This window comes from Phyllopteryx taeniolatus, chromosome 17, assembly GCF_024500385.1.
Source record: "Phyllopteryx taeniolatus isolate TA_2022b chromosome 17, UOR_Ptae_1.2, whole genome shotgun sequence".
In the NCBI taxonomy this organism is placed as follows: Eukaryota; Metazoa; Chordata; class Actinopteri; order Syngnathiformes; family Syngnathidae; genus Phyllopteryx; species Phyllopteryx taeniolatus.
This window is the reverse complement of record NC_084518.1, coordinates 15,908,055-15,929,446: the sequence shown is the minus strand read 5'-3', so window position 1 is coordinate 15,929,446 and position 21,392 is coordinate 15,908,055. Positions and strand designations below refer to the sequence as shown.

Here is a 21,392-nt window from a genome sequence, read left to right as displayed (position 1 = left end):
CAAAAACATATATTTGAAGATAATTTTGAGTTTAAAAGATTAATGTCATGTTTTTGGGGAATCAAAAAAAGTTTATTTTACCAGGAAAATAGTTTTTAACAACAAAAGAAAGACATTAAAATCATATGGGATAAAGTTGTAATCTTGCAACAAAAAAAAAACACACCCCGGGAAAAAGCTAGCATACTTGAATAAAAGTTTTATTTTTTCGGGAAGAAACATTGTAATCTTATGCGAACAAAATCCTAATTTGTTCCTAAAAAAACAACATTATTTTATGAAAAGAAATTGTAATCTCACAAGTGTAAATGTCATTTTTTATTGAGTAAAAGAATCAGTTTTACAAGAACAAGAATTATTTTTTTGAATTAAAAAAAGCTCCAAATCAAATACAGGCGCTGAATTGGAATCGCGCACTTTGTCTGCAATTGTAAAAATGCATCTTTAATTAGAACGAGTAGCTTTTTATTTTATTTCCCTGAGATGAAAAGGTGAAGTCTGGACGCTTTTGTTTCTTCTCGAGTCTCCCGAGAGTCTCGAGTTCATTGAAGAAGAAGCCAATGAACAGCTGACAACCTCGGGCTACGACTCTTCAATCCTCCATGCCACCTTTTCTGCCAACGGCCGTCCTCCTCCGCCGAGACGCTCGGATCGCGTGCCAAATTACCCTGAAGCCCTGATTTTTATATTTTGATTGTTTGGACTGTGTTCCCTCAGGAGGAGTTTAATAAAGTGGAATAAGTTTATGAAGGTGGATTATTCCATCAAGAGGGACATTTGTACCAAAGGACCTCTTAAGCTCTGCTGCTTTTATTAATAAGCCTGGAAGGAAATGGAAAGCGGCTATGGCAAAATGAGCTGCCGTGCGGATTAATACAATTACCCAACATGCGCCATCAACTGTAACTTATTAAACAAAAAGAATACTGTACATGTCATTATCAGTTTGTACCGAAATAACTTTGTCTAGTCTCATTACAAATAAAAACAATTAAAAAAAATATATTACACAAATGGTTTCATGGAAGATTTTCAGATTTGAATTTGAGAGCCACAATAAAAGTAACAAAGTCTCACTCTTACAAAAATGTAATCTTATTAAAAAAAAAAGAAGTTTTTTTTCGATAAAGTCATAATCTTATGAGCGTAAAGTCAGATTTGTTTTTTCAGAAAATAAGTTTTACTCTTTGGGAAAAAGTCCTAATCTAATGAGAATGAAGTCGTATAGTTTAGATTAAAAAAAAAAGAAGTAATTTTATGAAAAAAGTAGTATTTTTCAATTTAAAAAAAGTCAAGAATATTACGAGAATGTACAGTAGTCGTATTTTTTTGTAGAAGAAAGAATTATGTCTTTTTTTTAACGAAAAATGTGAAGTTTTACGGTAATATATATTGTAAAGAAGAAATGCACAGTCTGGAATAAAGTTGCTTTGTTTGATACAAAAGTCATAGTCCTACAAGAAAAAGTCATAATCTTACAAGAAAAAAAACAACAAAAAATAAACTATGAGAATAAAGTTGTATTGTTTCATTAAAAAAATTATGCAATCTTACAAAAATAATATATTTCTATAAAAAAAGATGTTTCTTTTAGAAAAAGTTGTAATCTTATGAGACTAATGTGATGAAAAAAGAAAATTGTGTTATCTTGAAAATGTAAACATTTCATATGAATGAAGTCATATTTTTGGAGGAAAAAGTCAAAATCCCTTTTACAACACAATTTTCCATTCTTTGAAATACAAAAATCATAGCCTTAAGAGAGCAATATTTACAAAAAAAGTCTTACTTGAAAAAGTTTTGTTGTATGGAAAGTAATCTTTCGTGGGGAAAAAAAGCAATTTTGTTTTTTAAACAAAAAGTCATAACTACAGTACATGAGAATGAATTAGGAATTTTTGAAAAAAATGTGTAGTCATGTAAGAATATTTTTCAAGAAAAATATAATGTTCAGTGGAAAAAGTATTATTTTGCGTTTAAAAAAAAAAAAGTTGTAGTCTTACAACAATAACGTCATATTTTTAGAGAATTTGTATGTGATTAATTTTGAATGTATATTTTAGAGAAAAAAAATTGTAATCTTACTAAACTAAAGTCATCCTTTTTTTTTAACGTAAAAAGCTAATTAGAATAAAGTGGTATTTTTTTTTCTTGGGTAAAAGAGGAGTAATTTTATGAGAAAAAAGGAAAAAGCTCCGTGGGGCAACTAATATCGCTCCGGAGTGCTAAGGCTTGATTCACTATCCCCTCTAATGTCTGACAATTAGCACGGGACTGGCTTGCGTGCTAAAGGTTAGCGCGAGAAGCTTAACCTACTTCTGTGTAGTTTTTCAACATATGTTTTTCAACCCGTCAGACCTAATAGAGGCGCGTTTTGTTCCGCCACATCGGCTCTGGCTTGGCGATAGCTTTGGGCTGATTAGCTGCTGATGTGTCCTACTTTGTGTTTGCCATGTAGCCGTGTTAGCACTAGCATGTGGAGCATGTGGCGAGGATGGCTGGTTTTACGGCAACAAATCTTCATGTTTTTACGCAAAAGACGCTAGTCAGACGGAATTTCTGTTTCTGTCTACTACAAAAATAAAGTGGGCTTGTTACCAAGGGAAAAAATCTTAATCTAACAAGATTGAAGCCATATTTAATTAAGGAAAGCATTGTTTTTGGAGAACATTCACTTTAAAAAAACAATTCACAAAGTTCTGACAAAAGAAAAGGTTTTGTCTTTCTGAGCAAAAGCTGAGATTTTCAGAGAAAAAAAAAGTATGACAGAAAGTCTTAATTTGTTTTAGAAGAAAGTAAAATTTACAGAAACATTTAAAAAAGAAATCATAATGTCATGATAGAAAAGTGTATTTTGTCAAGATTAAAAAAAAAAATCTTACGAGAAAAAGACGTCCCATTACAACGATCATCTTTTTTTCAGAAAAAAAGTTGAAATCTTCTGAGAAATCCTTTTAAATTGAATTGAAAATGATTGTCATTTTACGACAAAACATTTTGTTGAGAAAAAGTAATCTTATGAGACTAAAAGGACTTTCTTTCAGAAGTTCTAAAATCATTTTAATTAAAAAAAAATCACAATTTTATGACAAAATGTTTGAATTTTTTTTAAACAAACAGTCAAGTCATTCGTATGAGGAAATGTTCATATTTCATTAAAAAAAGGCGCAATGTGAGAAGGATTAAGTTGGATTATTTTTTAGAAATTGTGATTTTTCGCTCTTTCAGAAAAAGTAATCATTTAAAAAAAAAAAAAAAAAAAAAATTAGGAGGAAATCTGACAAGAGTAAATTTACACTGTAAAAAACCAACCCAAAATTAATAAAACCCAAATGAAATTGTCCGTGACGGTGTCAACCAAAAGTGAGGATCATCTTTCCAAAGTCAGACTTCATGCATTGAGACTGTGAACCTTGTCCATACGTAGGATTGAATCAAATGGCTTTCATTAAAAAAAAAAATCCTTGAGTCTAACTTCCTCCTCCCCAACATTCCTTCTCTTCTTCTTTTGTCGTTTGTTGCGTTTGCGGCCAGCGACAACCACAAAGGAAGTTGTTAATGTTTTGTACTTATATAACTGGGCGCGTGCACACACACGCACACACACACACACGCAGCATCCAGACAGCGACGTCAAAGGCGATTACACATGTCGCAGATGATTCTTCTGCCCACATCGCGGCTAGCGTTACGTAACCCAAATAGAGCAACATCCGTCATGCCATGTATGTACTGTACAGGACTGAATATGCATTCCTACAGGATGCATAAATTATAGCATCATCATTGGGTGCCTCACACAATTAAAATCCATTTTTTTTCGAGAATTTTTGAGAGAAGTTGCGATCTTCTGAGGAATAGAAAAAAAAAAAGTGATTTTACGTGCATAACGTATTAATTTAGGTAGAAACAAGTTGGAATCTTATGAGCAGATGAATTCATAAGACTGTATTAATTTTACATTTGAAATTTTTGTAACTCGGAAAAGACCTCGTTTCATCATCATCATCAATCATAATAATCTTCATCAATTATAATAATCATCATCAACGGTAATAATCATAACATAAAAAGCTAGATTAAAAAAAAAGAAAAAACAAAGAATACAAATTTATTGAATAAAATCTAGATAGATTTTTTTTCCATGTAATAAAATCATGTAAATAATGTGATATAAAATGTTAATCAGTAAAAATAAAATGAATACATTCAAAAAACAAAACAATTGAGATGTTAATATTTGTAATGTAATATAATATAAAATGTTAATTATACATTACATACACATGTACATTAGAACAACAACAACAGTTGAAAAATGAGAAACTGTAATAAAGTGTATAAAATTTAGAAATCTTATATATGTTCATAGTTTACATAGAATACTGTATTTGGAAAATATTGATATTTCTCATGGACTGGAATAATACAAATACAATAAGATACTATAAAAATCAATAAATCAATAAAATGAAAAAAAAAATGAATTCATATTTTTAAAATCCAAAACATGATGGTATTTTCTGTGAAATGTTAAAATATGAATAATATAACTGTTTAATATACAGTAATTTAATATGAATGAATAAAATAAAAACAAACAAAATTTGAGAAAATTCTGAATAAGAATATTTGAAAAACAATGGAAAATATTTATTTTCCATCGGTTGCCACATACTGATGCTGAGGACCATTACAGCATGGTACACTTTATGTTTTTGTAAAAAACAGAAGGCGTGAGAACACAACAACATGTTCAAGCACACAATCACACTTTCCAAACACGTCGTGGTCCGACCCCCCCGAGCGGAAAATATTCTCTCTTCTTTGCAACTCTCCCGTGTGGGAGAGAGAGAAAAAAGGGGATAAAAGTCTCCTTGTGGTGGACGTGAGGTCGAAGCCAAATTTGGGGGGGAAAAGTCAATGCAGGCAGACTCTTGGATCTTTTGATATTGTCTTAAAGGAGCGTCGCCTTTTTAATTTGTTCAAAGGCTGCGTCCGCATTGACCATTCTCGTTATCGATCGTGCATCCGGCAGACGGTACCGAAATGTTGTTCCTAATTAGATGCCGTGTTCCTGGAGGAGCAACTTTCACATCTACAGGACATGAGAAGAACTTAATTGAGATTCTTCCTTGCAGAAAAATTAAGCGCTAAAGAGAATGGATGTTGTCGTTCGATGATGTGTTCACTTTGTGTGTTCACCAACGTCATCAGGTAGTCATCAGACACCCTCCGAAAGTGATTTACATTTTTTTTTTTAATTCTTATTTTGGTCTGACTGGGAATCCAAATGTGTTTGTAGAAGGTTTCTCGAAGCTCCCTGACCAAAAAAGTGTTTTTCTTAACAACTTGAAAAATGTTAGTTTTCGCGTGAGCCGCACTTTTCGTAACTTGTGAAAATGGCCCCCCTTCGAAAGTGCAATTCTTTCATATTTTTGGGTCTTACCAGGAATTTCGATGTCTTTGCCGAAGGTGTCCCGAAGCTCTCTGAGCAAAACAATTATTTCTATTAACGGCTTGAGAAATTGTTATTTTTGCATTAGGCGCACCTAATGAAAAAGTGTGATTTTCAACAACTTCATAGGTCATAATCAGAATCAGAATCAGTCATAGGTCAGTAGTCAGGCAACCCTCCTGGACGAGCGGAAGATCTTATGTGCCGACACGCTCTCAGAACCCGTAAAGCATCATTCTCTTTTTCTGGGAAAGGATCATGTGCTGGTTTGAAATGTCTTTGTGTAACTCGAGCCGCACATAATCTACACTATTTAACATGAATACAAGGTGTTTTCGTCCTCATTTTGTCACAGGAATCCATGCATTATTTATGCTCGTATATTTGCTACTACTAACAACTATTCCCTCTCCATGCATCCATTATAATTATTAAGTACAGTATTATTACAGCCAATAATAGGCTATATTCCCGACAGCTTTTACAGCTCAATCAATTTGCAAACACTGCGCCGAAAGCTCTTAAGGACAACTCGCTTTTGTTTGTCCTTAAGGACCACAAGTAGAATTAAAAGTCCCAAAAACACAACGTAAAAAAAAGTCCCTCGGGGGCGGGTGGGATATTAAAATACACTCACTCATTCTGTTTTTTTTTTTTTTTTTTTTTTTTTTCCTGTTTCCACACAGCAGTAACTTGTGGAAAAGATTCAGAAGCCGGTGAATAAAGCGACCCCACATACATCTCCATAATGCGGCCAACCTTCAACTAAAACACAGATCATTCACAAACAATAAAGGCCATGAGGAAAACATTAAAAGGACATCCATATTTTTATGTCGAGTAGTCTTTTCATTCAGTATTTTTAAGAAATTCTGATTCATCTACAGTATAAGATGTGAATAAGAGCCTTTGAGTACAACAGAAGCAAAAGAATGACATTTTGTGCCACATTTTACTGCGATCTGTCAAACGTGTACAATTTACTCTATTTATGTGGAAAATGCACTTTATGATGACAGGCAAGACACATCAGGATGAACAACAACAAATAATACCAATAATAATGATAGTAATAGCAAGCACATTTGGACCATGTTTGTGTTTTTTCCAGTGGTGACTTGAGATGAATGCCGACATGATTCCATTCAAAAGACAAGCACAGTCTGCTATCAACGGAAGAAAATTGTTTCAGGGTCTTCTTTCCATAGCCTCCATAGCCAGTGTCCAAAAGATTTTCGACCGACTGCAACCAAATGGGGTTGAAAATTGACTCTTTTGAGCTCTTCATATAAAAACTTGTCACCTTGACAAGCGTACAAACACAGCTGTACAAATACGATTTAGAATATGTAAGATGTGACGTATGCAAAATCAATGGCAGACAAGCTTTGCATGTATGCCATTCTATGAAGGTCTACAAACAATAAGTCAAGGCCTGTTTAATCAAACCAAGCTCTATTATTATTCTATTGTCACACACACACACACAATATATAAGACATGATTAAAATTTTGCATGTAATGATAATAATTTTTTTCTCCCCATTGTTTTTATAGTCAAATTTATTGAGTTCATTTTTCAAAAGAACTATTCATTGGGATTCCAAACCACAGTCGCCATATCACAATGAAATGTGTCAATTTCCAAATGACTTCTGTCTACACAATAACACTTTCCAGTTTTATTCACTCTCATATGAAAACTTTTTGATATTCACTTGGGGTAAGTCTCACATTTAAATTTAATGCTGGTCAGGAAAAAAAATAATTAAAGCGTCCCCCTTTTGTGATAGGGACGCGTCAGAAATGAAACATTTTGAGGGGCACCGACATCAATTATTACCTTTTTTGATCGTCTCCATACACAATTTGTCATCTTCGCGGCTTTTATGGCTCATATTTGATGTGCTGCGCACCACCTGCAGTCACACAATCCTCCTTTGACGTAAATCAATGTTTTCACTTTTAATTTTCTTTTCAACGCCCAGACGGCCCGCAGAACTTCACCTGCAAGCAAATTGAAATTACACTCAGCCATTTTAATTCATGTAACAATACATGTACAATTTATTATTGTGGTTAGTTTCAGTTTAGCTTAGGAACAGGATTTTTGGGGAGGTAGTTTTCGAATGAGTAAACACACAAAACACGTCTCCAAAAGCCATGCTCCAAATGACACGGGAAGCGCGCCATTTTGGTTTGAGGTGGCCATTTTAGAATCATTTGGTTGAATTTCCAGGGGTCCTTCAATGACAAATGTGGTGAAGTTTGATGACTCCACAATTAAAAAAAAATACAAATAAATAAAGAAATTCAGTGTTACTTCGCAGCATGAAATTTGGTCGACACGTCTATCATGAGTAGATCCACAAAAAAGTCTCAAGAAGTCATGCCTGAAAAGACACAGCAGGTATGCCATTTTGCTTTGAAGTTGCCATTTAAAGTAATTTAGTCTAATTTCCAAGATAAACTTGTCCTACAAAATGTTGTCTGATTGCTACCAAATTTGAACCTCACTAGACGTATAGATGAAGCTCACTTGGAGTGAATCATTGAAGTTTTTGTCGTTATTGTTCGAAATTGATAGGACGCTTGCTTTAAAATGTCACTACAACTCCAGAAAGTTAGACGAAGATCAGTTGCAACGTATTGCTCCACATTAGAAACAATTTGCACTATTGATCTGCTGCTATGTCTATCTTGTCACATGTAGTCAAAATTCAATAGGATTCTCGCCTTGACATTGGACAATAATTCATTCAAGGTTGAAGGTTTGCTAAAAATTGCTACCATCTTGCTTTGCATATATTCAAAATGAATAGGAATCTTGTTTTGCTGCTCAGTCAGAAACAGCTCATAACACACACACTGAAAAAAACAAGACTTGTATGAGTATAAGAAAAAAAAATGAATTTGAAGCGACACAAAAAGGAGGTGAGATGGCTATTTATTGACATTTCCACACAATGAACCCCCCCCCCCCAGAAAATGATTATGTACTGAAAAGGGACATCATCGGGTCCACGTCGGAGGAGCGTGGTGGTGCCAACGTGAAGGGCCCTTCAGAGTGGCCGCTTTTCATAGGTTCATCCATATTTCACGTGAAAAGGATGCACGGGACAAAAGACAGGCGTATTAATTCAGTCCACATTGCTAATTAATTTTCTTAAGAACATTAAAGGGGGCCCATGCTTCGATTCAACCACTGTGAGCAAAACACACAGTCGGCTAAGCTTTGCTAATTTAAGCCCAAAATAAAAAGCCAAACTTCAAAAACAAGCTCCGGTCATCTACTTTTTATGAAAGTGCACTTGTATCGTTATCTCTCAAGATACGCTATTGATACAACTCGATCGAATATTTCTAAAATAAAATACATTAAAAACATAACCAGCTTTATTTTCGTGGTAAAATTTGTGAGCCAATAATTTCATTTCCTTTTACATTTACTCAGTTACACAAATATGGTAGTGCAGCTTGCACATCATTAGCCTAATCGCATTATTGTCAAAATATCAATAAAAAATTTCGACGTGCCCTGCTAGAAATTTAGATTTTTCATTACGTTTGTATATATGCTCAGTCATCCAGAATCAGTGAATCGAGGCAACTGGACTCTTGCCTCTTTTCGTATTTTCTGAAATATGTTCAAAAATGACTTAGGCAAATATGCTAGTAGGCAAACAATTATAGCAAAATCGCTATTGGTATCATCACAGCAATACCGTATCGGGTATTGACGTCCAATTATTTTCTGCCACAACTTTGCGAAGGCCAATCCCTCTCCATTACATTCAGCGTCCCTCAAACCCGGGTGAACTTTACACGTTCTTTCAACATTGCACCGATTCATGATAAAGTCATAGCCTATTCCACGCCGTTCACTCTGGTTGCAGCCAGTGCGAACAAGACCAGAATGTTAAAGAGAGGAGACGTCAAAGGGACATTTGAGTTGGAATTGTGCAACTCTATCCCCAAAAATGTTTTTTTGTGGTTATACAGGGTTACTTGAAGAGTTTAAAAAAAGGTGTTTGGGTGTACCTAATGAAGTGTCCAATGAATCCAGTAATTACAAGTAAATCCAACATCAATGTTAATCTGCCTGGCATTTACCTCATCATATTCGCAGTTATATAAAGCAGGCCAGGTCACTTTAATAAATGTGTGTCCTTTCCATCAAATGAATAGCTGTCATATTGTTTGGGGACTAAATGAACACTCGGGTTAAAACGTGTCCGTATAATACGTCGAATAAGTCGTTAATCTGCGCGTTAGATGCAATTAAAGTAAGAGATATGAATTATTCATCCTCTGTCTCGCTCCTAACCGTTCTCTTTTTCCTCTCTCAGAGTTCCCGACGGAACACAAATGCAACGCTGTTAAGCGGTACACGTCTGTTCTTACTCCCAGCCAATTACTAAAGAGACTATTAATATTAATAAAACAATGGGACAATATTATGATAATATATTCTTATGTATAATAAAGTCCATCCATCCATTTTAAAGTACTATATATATATATATATATATATATATATATATATATAAACTAAACTAAACTAAATGCTACTTTACTATAAAATAATGTATCTTCTTCTTTCCCTTTCGGCTCGGGGGTGCCACAGCGTGTCATCCTTTTTTCCACGTAAGCCTGTCTTCTGCATCCTCCTCCATCACTACTGCAAACAGGAAGGGGCTTAGCGCTGATCCCTGATGCAGTCCCATCTCCACCTTAGACTTCTCTGTCACACCAACAGCACACCTCACCACTGTTCTGCTTCCCTCACACATGTCCTATATTATTTTAACATACCTCTCTGCCACTGCAGACATACAGTACCACGGTTCCTCTTTGGGTACTCTGTCATTGGCTTTCTCTAGCTCTACACTGACACAATGTAGCTCCTTCTGACCTTCTCTGTACTTCTCCATCAACACCCCAGGCATCTGTGGTACTCTTTCTAGGCATGAAACCATCCTGTTGCTCGCAAATACTCACTTCTGTACTGAGTCTAGCCTCCACTACTCTTTCCCATAACTTAATTGTGTGGCTCATCAACTTTATCCCTCTATAGTTCCCACAGCTCTGCAGATCACCCTTGTTCTCACTTTTCCTCCATTCCTCAGACATCTTCTCACCCGCTAGAATTCTGTTGAACAAGCTGGTCAAAAACTCCAGTCACCTCTTCTAGAGGAAGTACAGTATGTCATCAGGACCAACTGCCTTTCCATTTTCATGCTCTTTAGTGCCTTTCTAACTTCCCCCTTACTAATCATTGCTACTTCCTGGTTCACCACATTTGCCTCTTCTACTTTTCCTTCTCTCTCATTTTCCTCATTCATCAGCTCCTCAAAGTATTCTTTCCATCTATCCAGCAGACGACTGGCACCAGTCAATACATTTCCATATCTATCCTTAATCACCCTAACCTGCTGCACATCCTTCCCATCGCTATCCCTCTGTCTGGCCAACCTGTGTAGATCCTTCTCTTCTTCTTTAGTGCCCAACCTGTCATACATGTCATCATATGCCTCTTGTTTGGCCTTTGCCACCTCTACCTTCACCCTATGTTGCATCTCCATGTATTCCTTTCTCCTCTCCTCAGTCCTCTCAGTGTCCCACTTCTTCTAAGCTAACCTCTTTCCCTGTGTGATTTCCTGTACTTTGAGGTTCCACCACCAAGTCTCCTTCTCCCCTTTCCTATCTGGGCTTGGGACTGGCATGGTAGGTTAATTGACAACTCTAAATTGCCGTAGGTGTGAATGTGAGTGCGAATGGTTGTTTGTTTGTATGTGCCCTGCGATTGGCTGGCAACAAGTTCAGGGTGTACCCCGCCTCCTGCCCGATGATAGCTGGGATAGGCTCCAGCACGCCCGCGAGCCTACTGAGGAGAAGCGGCTCAGAAAATGGATGGATGGATGGATGGAGTTGTGTGTCTTTAATTGTTTTATTAGCTTTGTCAAAGTCTCAAGATGAATCATGAGCTGCAAAAGTGGGTGAAATATTCCATATGAACCGCAGGCAAGGCTTTGATTGATTTTATTATCACACATCTTTTTCCAGGCTCTGACTAGCTTCGCAATAACAGGCGAGCCTTTGCACCCGTCACATGTCTGGACGGATCACGTTCCACACGTCCCTCTTCTGGTCCATGTTTTCACTCAGAGCGTCCTGCGGGCATCCGGGTGCCGCACCTGTCGGAGAATTCGTGTCAGTGAACATCAGCCGTGAGCGGCGGCAGTCGAGCGTGACGCAAGCACCCCTCCCCCCACATACTTCCTCCACAGCAGCAAACATTTATCCCCCCAAAAAACTGAATAACAAGGAGAGGTCTAGAATGCTGATGAGGCGTTGGCAGAAATTTACAGCAGGTGGCGCTGTAACCGCCCTAACTTCTCTACCAAATTAGCCAACTAGAAGGTGGAAGAAAGTCCTTTTTAGGAAAAGGCACAGCGAGAAAAGCAACATTTTAATTAAATTGGTGGATTTAGATGTAAAAAAATGGAAGTGTATTCATGTTATATGTTTAATAGCGGTTCTGTTATGTATGACCCAAACAAACCAAAACCATACGTAATAAAATAAAATAAGACAAAAATAATATAAAACAAATAAGGTAAAATAAATATAATATGTAATATCCATCCATCCATCCATTTTCTGAGCCGCTTCTCCTCACTAGGGTTGCGGGTGTCCTGGAGCCTATCCCAGCTATCATCGGGCAGGAGGCGGGGTACACCCTGAACTGGTTGCCAGCCAATCGCAGGGCACATACAAACAAACCACCATTCGCACTCACATTCACACCTACGGGCAAGTTAGAGTTTTCAATTAACGTGCATGTTTTTGGGATGTGGGAGGAAACCGGAGTGCCCGGAGAAAACCCACGCAGGCACGGGGAGAACATGCAAACTCCACACAGGCGGGGCTGGGGATTGAACCCCACTCCTCAGAACTGTGAGGCTGATGCTCTAACCAGTCGGCCACCACTCCGCCTAATATATAACAGTAAAATAGAAAACTTAACACAATAAAATAAATAAAAATGTCATCATTTTCCCCCTTGGATCAAATCATTTTTCACTAACCTATTCTGTTTCCATGTGGCCGAAATGCATAGACTTGAACTAAATATTGTTGCTCTATAGCCTGAGGACAATCAATAATAAGTAATTTTCTATAACCACTTCATAAACTCCACCGTGTGGCTTTTAATAATTAATCATTAATTATACAGTAGGCGTCTTGTGCTGCTCGTCATAAGCAACATTTGACTCACGGCATGCAGATTGAAGGCATCCATTGTGGCCTATTTGTTTGCAGCGGCGTCAATGAGCATTGTTACATCACTTTGGCCGCGGGCGAGCTGCATTAACAGCAACAGACCAGAGAAAGAGAAAGAGAGTGATAGCTCATGATTACTCCACGTTTGTTCATACTGCTACTGTGTAAATGTCCGCAACACGTCTACTTGTACACATGCAGTGAAAGGGAAGGCGTTGAAATGTGACAGTGTTGTGTTGAGTGTCAGCTATCACCTTGCCACAAAAAAAGAAAAAAAAAAAGACCTCAGGTGTTTGCAAAGTTTACTCCATGAAATGCTAATCCCTTTAGCCAAAAGTCTCTACTTTGGCTTCTAAAAGCAAAACACACCTCAAAGGAACTTCAAATTCTTGTAAAGGGACTAAAATATCAATGTTTCTTTGATCGTCACATCATATTTAGCATGCTAGCTGTTAGCATTCTAGTGTTTGATCAATTGTCATCTGAAATGGTGTAAATATAACCATGTAAAGTGCTTATTGATCTGCCTAGCACTTTTTATACTCCGGGTGTTAGCTTGCTATATTTTAGCATGCCAGCTGGTCACACGTTAGCGTTTTATCAGTTGTCCTGATAAAATAGTATGAATGTCACCATGTGAAGTGATTAGCAATCTGCCATAGCTCTTTTTGTACTTGGGTTGCTATCTTGCTATGTTAGCATAGCAACTGATGGCATTTTAGCAGTTTATTACTTCGAATTTGAAATAGTACTGATAGCATGTTAGAATTTCATCAACTGTCATTTGAGTCTAGTATCTGAATGATGGAGGATCTTAATGTTTTTTTTTTTTTTTTTTTGCAGGTAGCTAGCTTGATGTATGTTAGCATACCGACAGAAAGCTTGTTGGCATTTAATCAATTATAATGTGAAATATTACCCAACTAAAAGGTATGATGACCAACTAATAGCATGCTAGCTTTTTATCGATTCTTATTTGAAGTAGGCCCTGACCACATGGTATGATGTACAGTAAAATCCATGTTGATCTCTGCCTTAATGCTTTTTTGTACCAAGGTTGGTATATTGCTGTATGTTATCATACCAACTGATAACATGTGAGTATTTAATCAATTGTTGTTTAAAAAGCACCTGACTAAAGAGAACGATGCATGCTTTTTGTACTCAGGTTACCATCTTGCTATATGTTAGTATAGCAGCTGATAGCCTGTTAGCGTGTTACCCGTTTACATATGAAAAAGTACGTGAGTAAAAGGCATGGTGTAGAATCCCTATCAATCTACCTATCACTTTTTTACCTGGGTTGGTATCTTGCTGTATGTTAGCATACGAACTGATAACATGTTAGCATTTGACCAATTGTCATCCGCAGATTATTAATTTTTTTGTACTCAGGTTGCTATCTTGGTATATGCTAGAATAGCAAATGTTAGCGTATTAGCTGCAGGACTATTTTTCATTATTCAGTCTAGACATGTTAGCTTCCCTTTCCCAGCATTCCTCTCTCGCCCACTGAGCATTTCGAGGACATCCGACTTTTTTACATTTTCACCCCGATTTTAATGTGGCCTTGTCCATTTCACGCGCGAACGCCAAACGCTTTGACGTGACGATTTGTTAAATGCGCCGCGAAGGCGACACGCACAGCGGTCAATTAAAGCACAGAGCGCTCAGGCGGCGGTGAAGGCCTGCAGTTGGGGCGGCTTTCGGGCAGCACAGGTCAAACAGAAACCAAGAGCAAACTTTTAATTGCGTGACATGAACTCCCACCGGCGTGAGAGTTTTAAAAACAACATTTTCAAAAAACACGTCCAATGACGACAATTAAAAGTCCACACTGACACTAATTTACAAAATATTTTCGTAAGATTTTGGAAAAAACAAGAAAAGGCGCCCTGAGATGGCGAGAGAAGCGGCAATGAATGTCATTGAATAACAACAAGAACAAGAGACACTATAAATTACACTGAATATTTTGTTGATATGAAAATAAATTAACCACAAAAAATATACTGTAGATATGAGGCGACTGTGTGTGATGTGGAAGGTAGAGCAGCTGTTCTTTAAAATTTTTCTTACATATACCGTAACACTATGAACTTTATTACAGTAAATTGCACAGCGGCTATGCCCAATGAAAAGCATGTCCAAATTGTATTTTTGTTTAAAAACACCTTATTAATATGAATTTAAATTCATTTGGTTTAATGGAGTTCTTAATTTATTTTAAAAAATCTAATGAATTACAATAAACGTGGCTAAAAAAAATGCAAGTTGATATTTTTTAAGAAAAAAGTCATGTAATTTAAATTAGTATTTAAATTAGTTCTTAATTTACTTAATAATAAATAAAATACAATAAATAAAAAAGTGAAGCGGTAGGATTGATTTAATTTAAAATGTAAGCCTTTTTAATCAAATCGAATAATTTACCTAAATCATTTATTAAAATTTATTTAATTAATATTTTTTATTATTATTTTAAAATGTATAAATTGTACATTCATTATTAAGCAATACATGTAAAATAATTATCTTTGTTAATTTATTTCAGTAATTTAGTACAAATTTCCTTCTCTATTCATAAGAAATATAAATTAATTATTTTATTTTTAATGAGAATTTTTTTAATGTAATTGTTGTCTTGCTGAATTTCATTGAGTTGTTGATTTATTAAAAATAATGACATTAATTACATTAAATTAATATATATAAAAAGTACATTTTTACATTAAAAAAATATTTTGTGGATTACTTAATTGTTTTAATTTTAGTCCTTAATTCATTGAAATAAATAAATTACATAGAACCAGAAAACCAGTAAAATACACAAAATAGTAATGTATGTTAATGTAATAAACAAAAACAAAATATATTTTTAAATTTGATTCGTTTGTAGCTTTTTTTGCTTCATTGTTACATTTTCCACATTTGAAATAAAATGCTTCAGCCGCTCAAAGCAGGAACAATGTAATCTACATATAACAATTAAATGAAACAGATTGTCCAATGGTGAGGCATCCTCAAGGTGCTACATCACACGCAGCGAGCGAGCAGCCATGTTTGCTAACACGTTGTGAGTGGAGAACAACTTCCTGATTGGGAATTATTTACTAAGTTTGACTACATTTCGGCTCAGTATACATCTGTATACATCAGAACAGGCCATGTTGAAAACTCATTTCCCATTCTTGTGAGAAATTTTGTACAAAAAGTGCACGGTGATTATTAAAAACAACAACAAAAAAAACCCTAACATTCCCACATAATTCCACATAAATATTATAGTTCCAGGAATAAGTCAAATAAAATAAATAAAATATAAAAATTTGAGTTCTACGAAGTACAAGTGCCAAAAACTAGTTGGCTCACCCAGGATGGTGTCATGCTATATGTTAGCACACCAACTGTGAGCATGTTAGCATTTTATCAATTCACAGTAGGCTTTTGCACATTAGCACAGAGTCCACTGAGGCACGGGATGTTCCCAAATGAACAGTAAGGGCGCAAAGAAGGTTGTTAGCATGCCTGCTCTTGGCATCTTATCAATTCTCATTTGAAATGGTACCCAACCACAGTAGATGAAAAAAATCCTTATCAATCTGCCTTACCACTTTTTGTACTCAGGTCTTCTTTCCTGCTATATGGTAACATATAGCATGTTAGCATGTTGGCATTTGAGCTGTACTTTTGCACATTGGCGGTAGTCTATTGAGGTAGGGGATGTTCCCAGATGAACATTAGGGGTCCAATGAAGGTTGTTAGAAAGCTAATTGTTAGCATGTTAGCATCTTCTCAATTCTCAGTTGAAATACTTTCCTGTGCAATCAGAGGTACATCACATTATCAACCTGTCTGCATATTTTGTACTCAAAATGGTACCTTGCTACATGCTAGCATAACAAATGTTGGCATGTTAGCATTCATATATATTTCAGTAGGCTTTTGATGGTTTTGCGGCTTCATTAGCACCTATAATCCATTGTGCTAGCTGTTAGTTTTGTTAGAATTGTTATTTTAAAAAAAAGTTAAACTGGGCAAGCAAGCCTATAGTCGGTCACAATTGTCAGCTTACAGGCTAGCGACAGCTAGTGGCACCATACAGTATGAATAAATATTAACAATAAATAAATAAACAATAATAATTAATTAATAATACGTTCCTGGAAATTTTTGTAGCATTTCCGACTAAATTCTGGTGTGAGCACACAGCAACTTCCTGATTATCATCTCTGGTTTGACTTAAGTGGCATTCAAGTGAAGAGAATAGGAGCATTTGATAAGTGAACATTATGGTTCCAACGCTGGTTGCTAGCATGCTATATTGTAGCATACAAACTGGTAACATGTAAGCAGTCAACTCCCAATTTCAGTCTGCTTTTGCACACTAGCATGTAATCCGTTGAGGCACGGGATGTTCCCAAATGAACATTAGGGGTCCAAAGCAGTAGTTAGCATGCTAACTATTAGCATGTTGGTATTTTATTAATTCTCATTCGAAATAGTACCCGACCACAGCCCACAATGTAAAATATCAATCTGCCTCAGTGCTTTTAGTACTCCGGTTGCTATCTTGCCATATACGGTATGTTATCTTAATGACTCTTAGCTGTTAGCATGCCAGCTGTTAGCCTCTTGTCAATTCTCACTTAAAAATAAATAGTACCCAACCACAGGGCATAATTAGAAATATTTAGCACTCATTTGAAATAGTACCCGACCACAGGGCATGATGTAAATCTTTATCACTCCGTCTTAGTGCATTTTTTTAAGTCAGTGTAGTCAGTGTGCTATCTTGATATATGCTATCTTAACTACTTTTAGCATCCTAGCTGTTTATTGTTTCATTTAAAAAATATAGTTTGACAGAGCGATACTGTAGTCTGTCACAAATGTTGGCAAAGGAAGTACCAAGAATGAAAAGTTCCTGGATTTTATATTTGTAGCAATTTCTATTATTTCTTCTTTTTTTTTTTTAACGTTGCGTTTCCTACTAAATTCTGACATACCCTGATTATCATCTCTGGTTTTTATTAAAGTGGCACTCAAGAGATGCAAGTCGGACGTTTTTGAGGCTTTGGAAGTTCATCAGGCAGTTCACGTGCGACCAATCTGTGCGTCGTCACGTTAACACGCTCAGTCTTTGTTGTTGGCGCGGTCCCTCAGCGACTCGTTGTTGTTGAGCGGCGGCGGCAGTGACTGCTTGCTGCGCAGACTGCGGCCGTCTGTAGCAGCCCGCGACGTCTCTGTGACAAAGAGGCGCGTCACCCACACGGAGGTGACGATGCGCTTGTACTCGTTGCGGAAGTTCCGGTTGAGCAGGCCGTAGATAACGGCGTTGAGACAGCTGTTGAAGTAGGCCATGAAGTAGCTGACCACGAAGAGCCACTCTGGGATTAGTGGCACCACGCGCGACGGGTCCACTGCCACCGCCAGCCCGATAAGGTTGAGGGGCGCCCAGCAGATGGCAAACAGCACGAACACCACGAACATGGTGATGAAGTTGCGCAAGTCGCTCGGGCGCAGGCGAGGGCTCTCCTCCGTCTTCACTTTGCGACGCACCTGCAAGCATGGACCAGAGGAAAAAAACGTAAACTTCACAATTACAAAATTGTTGGGAAAATATGCTGACTTTTTTCTCGTAACCATTTGTTTGTTTCTCTAAAAAATAATTTTCTAAAAATCTACTTAACTCTCAGAAGATTAGGACTTTATTGTCATACAATTACAACTTTATTTACAAATTTTTTACTTTTTTTTCAATCATTTATTTTATCTCAATAAAAATCATTTTTTTTGTGTGGAAAAAAGGGTTGAATTTTTTGAAAAATAAAATGGAATCTTAGGGCAATAGTTGTATTTCTTTCAACCAGAAAAGTCTGAATTTTGCTCGTAAAATATGTTTTATTCTTTCAGGGAAAACAGTCATATTTGTTGAGGAAAAAAAATTGAATCTGATGAGAATAATGTCATATTTTCAAGAAAAAAGTCATAATCTTTTACAAGTACAAAAGTATTTTGTTCGGGTAAAATGTTGTAATGTTACGAGAGTAGTTACTGTACATATTTTATTTTCTCACAAAATATTTATTTTATCCTCAGACTTTTTCTCTAAAAATATATATTTTTAAATATATATTTTCCCCCAAATTTTTTCTGTAAAAAAATCTTACGACAAAAAGTCATACTTTATATTTAGAAAATAATTTTATTTTTACTTAAAAAGTCATACTCTTATGATAGAGATGGATTTTAGAAAACCTTCAAAAAGTTTTTTAGAAAAAAACTTGTAATCATACAATAAAAAGTTGTTTATTTGTCAAGAAAGATCCAATCCTCTCAAAAAAGTGCAATGTTTCGACAATAATTTTTTTTTCAGGTGGTATGGTTACAACATTTGTTCAAAAAGTATGACTTTTTTCCTTACGATTGCAAGTTTTATCAACCCCGCCCCCAAAAAGTAAGTTTTTCTGTTCAAGATTTGTTGAGGTAAATGTTTTTTTTCTCCCAAAATAAAACTTTTTTCATAGTAACATTGTTACTGTTTTTGTAAAAAACAAAAAAAACCCACAAAAAACAAAACACGTTTCACTTCCTTTTCAAAATTGCTCTCGACTTTGTTTTCGAACCATTAGCAAATGTCCAGAGATTTTAGTTCAGTGAGCATTTTAGGATTGTTTGTGGGTGTTTTGACCAGTTCATGCCAGGTTATCACAAGCTTGTGTACATGTCACTATAAGCTAAGTGCAGTCATGTATGATTTTATTAGTACGATATCGATCTTGGTGTTACTGTATTGTATCTCTGATCATATTTTGACTACGCCAATAGTGTAATTGAAGAAAATGTCCTTTTCTTGTGCACACGTACGCTGGCATTGGCGCACGTGCCCAGAAACACAGGTATAGGAAAGCGTTGAATTTTGGCTTGTTAAAGATCAACGTGGTCACGCTGAAATGTTAATATGTCAGGAAGGATTTAAACGGCATGTTGTGGCATTTAAAGAATTATCCTGACTCGTGCGGCGGTTGGGTCACAAATTTAAAGGTCGTTATTTCCACATTCTGACAAAAAAACAGCAGTTTGGATCTGTTATGATTTGGTCCACTGAGGTGAGCATTATTTACAGATGCTAGCATTTTCAGAATCATTTCTCCCGCTCAAAAATGCCTTATTGTCTTAACATCATGACTTTTGTTTCGAAATAGTAGGACTTTTTGTGATAAAATGAATATTTTTTTTTTTTTTTCCTCTTAGAATTCCAGGCTTTTTAAAATAAAAACAAAAACTGTAATAAATAATAAAAAATGTTTCTTACAAGATAGGGACTTTTGTCCTCCCTAAAAATCTATATTGAACATAAATATAAAATAAAAAATTAAACAATTAAAACATTCAAATTTGACTTTTGCCATGTGTTTATAACTTTTTTATCATAAGGTTACATTAAAAAACAACAACATACGACTTTTTGTCATATGAGATAATACAACTTTATTCTTTTAAGATTAGGACTTTTTCATCACAACCTATTTTTCAAGGACTTTTAAAAGTAATTTATGTGGTACTAAAAATAATAGAAAAAAAAAAAATATATATATTTTCAAATAAAAAAAACCCCAATTTTTTTCATGAGATTTGTTTCTTGGAAAGCTACAACTTTCTTAGAATATTACGAAAAATTCCAACGGTTATTCCTAATAAAGACTGTCGAAAGATTACACCTTTTCTCTTGCAATAAAAAGTTCTTAGGGCTTTTCTTTTGTCAAACAGAGACTTTTTGTCATAGAATTATGAATTTTAAAATTACTTTTTGTGTTAAGAATGTTACAAATCCCCACAGAAAGTTATTGCTCTATGATTGTTACAATCATACAACAACAAAAACCTAAATTTTGAATGAATTATTTTTCTCTTGAAAATCAACAACTTTCTCGTAATATTATGAAAAAAAGACAACTGTTTTCTATAAAAAAATACTTTTCTCTTGAAACAAAAAAACCTCTTTTGAACTTTTTTCCAAAGCAAAGACTTTTTCGTCGTAGGTTTGTGACTTTTAAAATGACTTTTTTTTAAAAGTAAGAACATTATAATAAAAAAGTCAGGTTTTTGTTGTATGAAAACATGACTTTGTATCATGAGATTTTTTTCTTGAAAAGCTACAACTTGTAAGATTAATAAAAAAAATATATTTTTTGTAAATAAAAAAAGACTTACGCCTTTTCTCCTTAAATACAAAAAAAATACTTTTTTTGTTCAAAGGATTGTGACTTTCATTCATTCAATTTCAAATTACTTTTTGTGGTAAGAACAGTATGATTACATTTTTTTCCCCCGTACGATTACAAAACCTTTCTTTCTTGAAAGGCTGCAACTTTCTCGCCGGCTTATGAAAAAAAATCCAATTTATTTGGATCATAAGATTATGCCTTTTCTTTCTAAAAATATATTGATTGTGATTTTCTTCTTGAAATTAGACATTTTCTTAAAGACGACTTTCTCTTTCTTGAAGAAAATGCCCCTATTTTGCAAAATAAGATTGTGACTTTGGTCAAAAAAAATACAACTTGATCCTCACAGGATTACTTTTTTTTTCTGGATGCTTCTGTTACGTTTCTAGTCATTTGCTGCCTGTGAGGTCACCAAA

At 35.4% G+C, this 21,392-nt stretch overlaps 1 protein-coding gene and 1 long non-coding RNA gene across 4 annotated transcripts in view; one reads left to right on the top strand and one right to left on the bottom strand.

The window, feature by feature from the left end:
- The window catches only part of LOC133467420 (uncharacterized), a 100,672-nt gene that overhangs the window by 22,317 nt on the left and 56,963 nt on the right, over positions 1 to 21,392 (top strand). The gene's annotated exons all lie outside the window — the stretch shown is intronic.
- The window catches only part of LOC133467410 (melatonin receptor type 1B-B-like), a 44,137-nt gene continuing 38,412 nt past the window's right edge, over positions 15,668 to 21,392 (bottom strand). Inside the window, exon 4 of the mRNA XM_061752258.1 lies at positions 15,668 to 18,307. Coding sequence (XP_061608242.1) covers positions 17,882 to 18,307 — 426 coding nt within the window. The 3' untranslated portion in view covers positions 15,668 to 17,881. The remainder of the gene's footprint in view (positions 18,308 to 21,392) is intronic.